This window comes from Chroicocephalus ridibundus, chromosome 23, assembly GCF_963924245.1.
Source record: "Chroicocephalus ridibundus chromosome 23, bChrRid1.1, whole genome shotgun sequence".
NCBI lineage: Eukaryota > Metazoa > Chordata > Aves > Charadriiformes > Laridae > Chroicocephalus > Chroicocephalus ridibundus.
In genome coordinates, this window is record NC_086306.1 from 5,989,118 (window position 1) to 5,998,503 (window position 9,386).

A 9,386-nucleotide genomic window follows, 5' to 3' on the forward strand; every position below is an offset into this window, starting at 1 on the left:
TCGCAGCCCACCAAAGACAGGCAGCCCCAGCCAGGCCCCGCAGTCCAGCCTTTCCCCTCAGGAGCTCGCGGAGGCCGGCGGCCTGCCCCAAGCGAGCGGGGGCGGCCCCGAGCCCGGCGGCCGGGCCTGCGCTCTGCCCTCCGCGCCGCCGCCATGGCGCCCGCCGACCTTCCCATCATGGCGCCGCCGCCCCCTGTTCCCCGCCCCCCCTCTGCCATTGGTCGGCCGTGCGCGGCGGAGTGTTCCCATTGGCCGGTGGGGAGGAGTGACGCGCGCGCACGCCTGTGTGTGTGTGGCGGAAGTGAGGGCGGCGGGGCCGGCCGGGGATGTGGAGAGCCGGCATGGCCGCCGGGGACGGGCTTGGCCCGGCGCTGCGGGCCGTCACCGAGCAGGTGCAGCAGGCGGCGGCGAGGAGGCCGCAGGTGAGGCGCGGCGGTGCCGGGGTCGCGGCGGAGGGGCCGGGGTCGCGGCGGGAGGGAGGGAGCCCTTACCCCGTCGGGGTAGGCCCGCTCGCCTTGGCGGCAGGTCCTCCGTCACCATAGAGACGGGCCCCGCATCGTGAGGGCAAGTCCTCCGTCACCATGGAGACAGCCCCCTCATCACCACAGAGACGGGCCCACCGTGGAGGTGGGTGCCCGTTTCCCCCAGCAAAGAATCCAGGACCCTGTCATTGTCCTTAGAGATAGGCCTCCCCGACTAGAGCCAGCCCCCCCCCCATAGGGACGGGCTCCCCATCACCGTGGAGGCCTCCCTCACCCCCTCCCATGGCAGCCCCAGGCTGTGGGGTGACCTGCGGTGGGGCAGGGGGGCGAGGCTGGACGCTACAGGACGCTGGGGAGAGTGTGGGGCAGGTTGGAGCCTTCCCCGGGCGTCCCCCTCACCCTCAGTATTTCTGCAGGGGCTCCCAGCTGTGCAGCCGCGGCTGGTGGCCGTCAGCAAGACGAAGCCAGCAGAGATGGTGATCGACGCCTACAGCCACGGGCAGCGCAGCTTTGGGGAGAACTATGTGAGTTGGCTGGGCCCCATGGGGCTGCGAGTTGGCCCCTGTGCCGAAGGCAGGTGCTGGGCAGCCCAGTGCATGGGGAGCTGGGCTTGGTTATAGCTTCATGCTCCTGGGCCTGTATTTGGGGCACATGTTGGTCCCAGGTTCGGAGAGACTGTTCTTATGGTGCTGGCACGTTTGGCATGGTTTTAACAAGAGATTGTCTTCAATTCTCTTAGGTTCAAGAGTTGCTAGAAAAGGCGTCAGACTCCAGAGTAAGTATGCAGTTCCTTATATATTCTCCCTCCCTGTATGGCTGTGTCCTGAGAGCTGTTCAGCAAAAGACCTGTTTTGCATTAGGGATTTGGTGGTGAAGGCTGTTTGATCCTTGTCATTTCGGATAAATGGTGGAGTTATTCTTAGCTCATTGCCTCTGCCCCCGTCCCCCTCGTTGCCTTGCTGGCTCCAGAGGATTCTGTGAACACGTGGGCCTTAGTCATAAAGTATTTGTCTGAACAATGCTTTACCTCTTGTGCTTTCTGCTGTGGGAGATGCACAGTCCTCATTTAAAAAAAATGGTAACACTCAGTTTGGGTAAAATCTCATTTTGTGACTGTTCAGTTACAAAAGAGCTTTGCCTGCCTTATTCACTGAGTAATGCTCTGCAGCCACAGCCCTGTTCCTCTCCAGACTGTGAAGCAATCTCAGTACACACCACGAGCACTGCCCGAGCTGTGTCTTTCAGGGTAAACAAAAAGAGAAGATTGGGCGTCTGGTATTTTGTTTGTGGGCAAACCAAGACTTAAATACTGTGCGGGGTAAGAGGGAATTGTCATTCAAGCGTGACTGTTCCTCTCTGCTTTCAGATTCTGTCCTCTTGTCCGGAGATTAAGTGGCATTTTATTGGCCATCTGCAGAAAAGTAACGTCAACAAGTTGATCGGTAAACCCTATTTAATTTTATGTGCAGTGACCCTGTGGGCAATAGTCTTCCAACATTCAAATAATAACAACCTCGTGTACATGAACTCACCAGTGCCTGTCTCTGTGAGCGAGCCGAGCTGTAGGTACAAAAATTTCTGTGCCGGCAGAGCTGCCCTCAGCCTGTGTTTTCTCCCCAGCTGTCCCGAACCTGTTCATGTTGGAAACGGTGGATTCTGTGAAACTGGCAGACAGAGTCAACAGCTCGTGGCAGAAAAAAGGGTCATCTCAGAAGCTGAAGGTCATGGTGCAAGTTAACACGAGTGGAGAAGACAGTAAGTGTTTTTTTCTGATGTTATGCAGGTTTGTCCTGCTGACTTGAATGAAACAACCTGAATGGCGCGGTTTTCAGGTTTGTGCTTTTAAAGAGTTTCTCTAAGCTAAGAAGAAACTTCCTCATCTCTTGGCTTCTGCCTGGCTGTGGGGAGGGGAGGTCTCTGGCAGAGCTTGGCACAAATCTCCCCACTTCTTGCCAGGTAAGCATGGCCTTCCTCCTGGAGACACCGCGGCTGCTGTGGAGCATGTCATCAACAAGTGTCCGAGCCTGGAATTTGTGGGGCTGATGACGATCGGCAGCATCGGGCATGACCTTAGCAAGGGGCCAAACCCTGACTTCCAGGTAAGATTTTCTAGGAGAAACGTGAACTGTTGGCTGGCTTCCCGTTACAGTCTGTTGTCTGTCCCAGCCAAACCAGCACACAGTCAAGCTGTAAGTCTGACTGTAGATTGTCAATAGAAAGACCTTGTTCAGAGTAGCACAGGTCTCTGAAGTGTCAGTATCAGTGCAGGTGTTAGGCTCATTTCTGCAGCAGCCAGTGCCCAGGTGTATTTGGTCCCGTCCCTTTTCTGAAGCTGTAGCCAGGACATCAGCAGGGGCACCTTGTGCAGCAACTGCTGTCCGGGATCCTCTGGGCCAGCTTTCAGATGAGGTTTCAGCCTTCCTTTGCGCACTGTCTGCACAGGGCAGCATCAGGCAGAGGAACTAGGTCTGCGTTCCTCGTCTGTCATGCTGGTGGCATAATTGGATGTCTTCAGGAGATGCGTAGACTTGTAAGTACGCGTGTTGTCAGTAACGTAGCCTGTAATGGGAAATCTCCAGGCATTATTACAGCGCTGCAGAGCAAGCTTCAGTAGGAAGAGTGGGAATTGCACATTCTGTGGGAAGGAGACTTCAAAGAAAGGCAGAAATCATGATCTGTGAAACCCTGAAACTGAGCTGGCGTGGCTGTCAGATGTGCGATCCTCTCTTCTTTCCTCCTCCCTTCTAGATGCTGTTATCTTTGCGGCAGGAAGTGTGTGAAAAGCTGAATCTCCCCATTGAGAAGGTGGAGCTGAGCATGGGCATGTCCACAGACTTCCAGCACGCGGTAAGTCGTGCGCTCCTGGTGCTGGGATAGAGTTCTGGGGATGAAAACGGACCCTAGCTGTAGCTGCGGGTGGCGGGTACGTGGGGAACTGTCCTTCTGTGACCCGGGGAGCGTCGAGGTTGGTACGGACCGTGTTGGCAGGTGTGGGTGGCAGCCCGGCCCTGAACTCCTCCCTTCTGTCTCTTTGTAGATAGAGGTTGGATCCACAAACGTCAGGATTGGAAGCACCATTTTTGGAGAGCGAGATTACTCCAACAAAGCAGTTGGTGGCAAGGCCCCTGCTGAAACTAAAGGCGAAACGGAGACCTTGACAGTGCAGGGTCATTAGGTGGAAAAAAAAGTGGCCTCGACAGAGGACAGATGATGGGAGACCTCACTATGCATTCTTGCCTCCCTCCGTGTCGGCACCCGATCGTGATGGTGAGAGGGAATTCCTCCTAACAGAACAAAGGCCAGAAATGCCTCATAATTTATTGTGATTATAGAGTACCCATAGAAACTGGAAATGTTTATAACCAACAAATGATAAGAAAATTTATGGTTGAAAGTGACTGTGGTATATTGGCTCCTTCAGGGTCATTAAGGACAGTGACTTTTGGATTATTAGGTTGAACAAACTAAATATTTGTCAGGATGGAGTTGCTAATGAGCAAGATGTATCTGCAGCAGTGGTGGTGATTATGTTTTCACTGAGGACTAAATTCTTCATTAAACAAGTTATAATCTTGCCAGAGACCTATAAATGTTTCCCCAAATAAAAGTTTTGCACGCAATCACTGCTGAGGGGATGCTTACGTAGAAACTGTGATAGAGACACACTGTGACACTGGAGGGACTGTGTCCACTTAAAAAGAGGACGAATAACAAGCACACGAAGCTGGATAAGGAGCACAGTCGCCAGCATGAGTTCATGGCCTAACAGTTTGGATGCAGATCACAAGGGTGGGAGTGTCTTCTGGGCTGAAGTTTGTCCTTTTCAGGCTGACACTGTTCATTTTCCCCATTGGTTCCATGTCTGCTCAGATCTTCTGGGATGTTTTCAACCTTCCCCTTCTGTGAAGTGTTGTTGGGAGTTATATTCATTCTGCGTAGTAATTCTTGACGCTGTAAGTTCTTTTTGGGGCTTTTCTGCAAGGTCCCTGCTCTACCATCAGCTTGCTGTTGCTTCCCAAGGCAAGTCACTTGACCGTTTGGTGCTTCCACCATCCTGCCCACATCTGTATGAGGATTATAATACGTGCTTGTCTCACAGGGCAGCAGTGAGGTTTGCTAGAGGCCCTTTGGGAAAAGTACTCTGGAAAATAAGGTGTTACTGTTCCACTGTGTTCTAGGTTTCCTGAAAAAAAAATCCTGTCGCCACTGACAGAGCTTCTAGGCGATGTCTTAATATCTTAAGCGCTGGTCTAGCCTTCGCTTCTCCTGGAAGAGGGAAAGGACTCTTGCCCTGCAGTAGCTGTTTGATTCAGGTGTGAGCAGAAGCTCCGGTGTTACGGCATGTGCTGTTTGGCCAATGACAAGTCTCTCTTGTAACCTGTGTTACAACTGCATTTTTGGGCTTTTGTGTGCTGCTAGGAGGAGGCGGCAGCGGTTGCCAGCGGAAACATCCCTCCCAGGCTTTTCTCTGTGTGCGTGTGGTTAAATCTAGCTGTTGGTTTTACTCTCTGACTATAAATGCCGAATGTAAATGAAAAGAGTCAACTCTAACACCAACCTGTCATAGCTACATGGTTTAGAAGCAACATGCAGTCTGAGCTGCCCTGCGCGGCCTGCACCATGTGGTGTTTCATAGTCTATTAATAAAAAGTGGTGAATTTTAATACCATCTGTGCCAACTATAAAGCTATTAAAGATGTTATTTTTATGTTCCAGTGTTGTGAATAAATGCCCTGAGTTGTCGTTGGAGCTATTTCCCAAACCCGGAGCTGCTGTTGAGCGAGACGTGCTTGTCTCGGGAGGGAGGGAGGAGGGTGGTTTGAAAAACAGCTGAAACGGAGCTGGCAAAGAAAGTGACGCTTTCTTTGATCAGAAAGGGAAAAAAAATAGCTGCCGAGGTGGGCGAGATGTCAGACGGCATGAGCTGTTTCTGGAGAAGCCCTCTGGGTGGCACTGCTCCCCAGGCCCGGGGCAGCGCTCCTGGGCCACCGGAGGAGAGACACCAGCTCCTCGGCCGCTGTCGGGCAGGTATGGATCAACAATGAGTCTCAAAAATAACTGTTTATTTCCCAGCTGGTGGTTGAAGTGAATCCCTTCCTCTTCCATCTCTCTCTTGCCAGAACTTCGGCGCTGCGCACTGCCCACAGATCCTCCTGTTTGCAAATTTCACAATGGTAAAAGCCTTTCGTTTATTTTGCCGAGCAAACTCAGGACACCTGTTCTATCTGAATTTGATTCCAACCTGCAAAGACAGCCCGTGGCCCCGCAGTGTTTGTCTGCTACTTGTAAAATGTTGGCTGGAGCAAACCAGGAATGAAAGTGATGGGCTACCTGAGCTTACAGAGCTAGCCCAGCCCTGGAGCAGGCGGTTCTGAGCCGGGGGGTGATCGGGGACCCCCTGCTCTGCTCACCCCTCGCTGACGCCCCTTTCCCACCAGCCCGTGGCTCCAGAACCGGCTGCGCTGCCGCAGTTCTTTCTGATCGAGCACAGAGCAGCGGGGCGGGTGTACATTGAGAATTGTCTTGCGCCGTGGCTCACGTCCCCTCTTGCTTTTCCTCTCTCAGGCATTTTGTGCTTATTTCCTGAGTTGAAATTGGACGCTAGCCAAGCTTAATGAGGTTAGTAAATGGTGTCAGCTGGGAGGTGGGCGTGCAGGGGTGGCTGTGGGGTAGGACAAGGCTTGTCCTGGCTTCCGTGCGCTCTGGAACAGTTGTATTTAAGCAGCAGACTGGCTCACGAAAGCGTGCGGTCTGGTTTTCTGACCTGCCGGTGTACTGCCTGCTAAAACGTTTAGGGCTCCGTTGGCTTTGGTGGCGGCCTCCTACGTGAGACCGTGGTGGAGCTGTGTGTCTCGGTGGCTTTGGAGAGCTGCGGGGCTGGGGATGCTCTCGGCTGTGGGACACCTCTCATCTCCAGCCAAGCAGTGTCCGGGCCATGCAGGTGGCTGCGGGGAGCAGTTTGGGTGCTGTGCCTCAACGGCAGCGCCAGCTGCAGCGGCCGGGGTTGGGCTGTGACAAGGCGCTGGAGAGGAGAAAGGAGCAGCGTGAGCTTCTGCTCCCTTGCTCTGCAGCTGTTTCTCTCGCCCGTCCTGCTTCCAACTGGCTTCTTTTCTTCTGGCCGTGTCATGCCTGAGAGCTTTCCCGTGCTCCTCCTGCAACTGAGCCTCCCCGAAGCCGGTGCTGGGGGCAGTGCCCACTGGCACCTTCCCTTCCTCCTGGAGGTGCCCACCTCCATCCTGAGGGTGCGGAGCCACGGTGTTGGTGACGCTGGACACCTGCCCGGGGGGAGCAGGGCGCAGACCACCCACTCCTTCAGTGGAGGTCACCCGGCAGATGGGAACTGTTGGTCACTGGAGTGGAGCCAACGAGCCGGAGATGAAAGGCGCCCTGGCCTCTTAATGAACCACGCCCCGCTCGGGCACCCTGGCCCCCTGCAACACAAGTTTTATTTACATCTATTAAAAGCGCTTGGCCGGTTTATTGAAGCAGCAGTGCTCCCGCTCCCCGCTCCTTGGGGCGATGTCACTGTCAATATTTGCCTGGGAGGAATGCGGCCAGCAGACGAAGGCTTGTTTTGCGGCCAGAGGGACGACTCCACCCTCGTGACTTGCAGCCCTTGCTGATGGCCGGTGGCGCAGGCGCCATCACCTCCTGTGGCAAAGGCACGGCCTCGGGTTCCCCAGCTGCCCCCTGAGGTGACCCGTGTTTCCATGCTGTCCCCTGGAGGACGGCTGGCCAGACCGGCCCCCCTGAGCCGTGCCGGCATGCAGAGCAGAACTTCACATGCGTCATGGAGGGAAAAACTCTTCCCAGGGCTTGGGGAGCACCTGTGGGCAGACTTGGCTGCCTCTGAAGGAATAAAACTGTCAATTTTGCTGGATGGGGTGATGTGCTGCTGCTTCAGAAGTGATTGTCCCCCCGTACACAGCACTGGTGAGGTTCCACCTCGAGTGCTGTGTCCAGTTTTGGGCCCCTCATGACAAGAAAGACCTTGAGGTGCTGGAGCGTGTCCAGAGAAGGGACACGGAGCTGGTCAGGGGTCTGGAGCACAGAGAGAAGGGTCTGGAGAACTGTGGAGCAGCTGAGGGAGCCGGGGGTGTTCAGCCTGGAGAAGAGGAGGCTGAGGGGAGACCTTCTCGCTCTCCACAACTCCCTGAAAGGAGGGGGCAGCCAGGGGGGGTCGGGCTCTTCTCCCAAGGAACAGGCGATGGGACAGGAGGGAATGGCCTCAAGTTGTGCCGGGGGCGGTTTAGGATGGGTGTTAGGAGACATTTCTTCTCTAAAAGGGTTGTCAAGCACTGGAATGGGCTGCCCAGGGCAGTGGCGGAGTCGCCATCCCAGGGGGTGTCCGACAGACGGGCAGACATGGTGCTGAGGGACATGGGTTAGTGATAATGTGGCAGTGTTGGGTTTACTGGTTTGGTCTTGATGATCTTAAAGGTCTTTTCCAACCTAAAGGATGCTATGATTCCATGATTCTCCTTTCCTGGCTCCTGGAGAGATGGGCTGGCCACCTGAGGCCATCCTCATCCTCAGGGAAGCTCCGGTGCTGGAGCAGCAGCCCCTCCTGTGAGAGGCACTTTGTGAAGCTGCTGAGTCCAGGCGTCGTTCCCTCCCCTTCCTCCACAAAGCCAGGATTGGCTTATTTTTTTATCAGATAATATCCTTTGTGTTGGGAAGTGTCTGGAGCCGAGCGTGGCCTCCCTGCCAAATCGATGTGCGGGGAGTTGGTGGGTCCGAGCCCGGAGGGACTGAAGGGACACGAAAGCGTCTTGGTAGCACTGGGTGCCGTAGCCAGGCTTGGTCCCGGTGCCCGGCACCCTGTCGCCTGTGGGCAGGCGCAGGCTGCTCGGCTTCCATGAGAAAATCAAGATGTTTGGGTCACAGAATCACAGAATGGCCAGGGTGGGAAGGGACCTCTGGAGATCATCTGGTCCAAACCCTGCCAGCGCAGGGTCACCCACAGCAGGTGGCACAGGGACGCCTCCAGGCGGGGTTAGGATGTCTCCAGAGACGGAGACTCCCCCACCTCTCTGGGCAGCCTGTGCCAGGGCTCTGCCACCCTCACAGCACAAAAGTTCCTCCTCGTCTTGAGATGGAACTTCCCACGGTCACGTTTGTGCCCGTTACCCCTTGTCCTGTCCCCGGGCACCACTGAGAAGAGCCTGGCCCCGTCCTCCTGACACCCCCCTTGAAGTATTGATCAGCGTTGATAAGATCCCCCCTCAGTCATCTTTTTTCCAGGCTGAAGAGCCCCAAATCCCTCAGCCTTTCCCCATCAGAGAGATGTTCCCGTCCCCTCATCCTCTTGGTGGCCCTTTGCTGTCCCCTCCCCAGCAGTTCCCCGTCCCTCTTGGCTCAGTTCCCTGCCCTGTTCCGGGGATGCTGCGGGCAGGTGAGAGTGGGGGGCGGCTGGGAGCAGCTCGCCCCCGAGCCCGCTGCAACCCTTCAAAGTGGGAAGAGTGTTTATTTCTGGGATATCGGGTTTCCGGCAGGAAGGCCGGCAACTGCCAAGGTTTTTATTGGATCCCAGTGAAAGGAATTTAGAGAGTCCTGCGCCGCTTGTCTTTCCCTGTGCCCTGCCGTGGTTACGGAGCGGTTTTACCTTTGAACGGGAGCGAGGGGCAGGGGGATTTGGCACCTGGCACCGGCACGGCCGTGGCCGTGGGGTTTCAGACAGGTTGCCTTGTTGTCTCCCGGGCAGGAGGCACCAGGAGGGGTCGGGGCTGGAAAAGCTCGGAGCGGTGCTTGGAAGTAGTTGAAAGAACCTGAACTCCGCCGGGCTCAAAGCGTGTGGGAAGTGTTGCTTGAGCCCCTCTCCTCGCAGCGGGGCTGGGGCCAGGTATTTCCCATTTGTTACTAACTTGGACAAGGTTTTGACTGTTCTTGGAGGTAATTTTATAG

The 9,386-nt window shown here is 55.4% G+C and overlaps 1 protein-coding gene across 1 annotated transcript; it reads left to right on the top strand.

Annotated features, from left to right (window-relative positions):
- Window positions 1-269: 269 nt before the first annotated feature.
- PLPBP (pyridoxal phosphate binding protein) lies at window positions 270-5,231 on the top strand. Its single transcript, XM_063358486.1, has 8 exons — window positions 270-422; window positions 899-1,006; window positions 1,222-1,257; window positions 1,849-1,924; window positions 2,103-2,237; window positions 2,439-2,581; window positions 3,231-3,329; window positions 3,520-5,231. The coding sequence occupies exons 1-8, from the start codon at window positions 327-329 to the stop codon at window positions 3,655-3,657; spliced, it is 831 nt and encodes a 276-aa protein (XP_063214556.1). The 5' UTR covers window positions 270-326; the 3' UTR covers window positions 3,658-5,231.
- The last annotated feature ends 4,155 nt before the right edge of the window (window positions 5,232-9,386 follow it).

Coding starts and splice junctions, on each gene's coding strand:
- PLPBP (XM_063358486.1), top strand. CDS start 327: ATGTGGAGAGCCGGCATGGCCGCCGGGGACGGGCTTGGCCCGGCGCTG. Junction 1,007..1,221: donor GCAGCTTTGGGGAGAACTAT/GTGAGTTGGCTG, acceptor CAATTCTCTTAG/GTTCAAGAGTTGCTAGAAAA. Junction 2,238..2,438: donor TAACACGAGTGGAGAAGACA/GTAAGTGTTTTT, acceptor ACTTCTTGCCAG/GTAAGCATGGCCTTCCTCCT.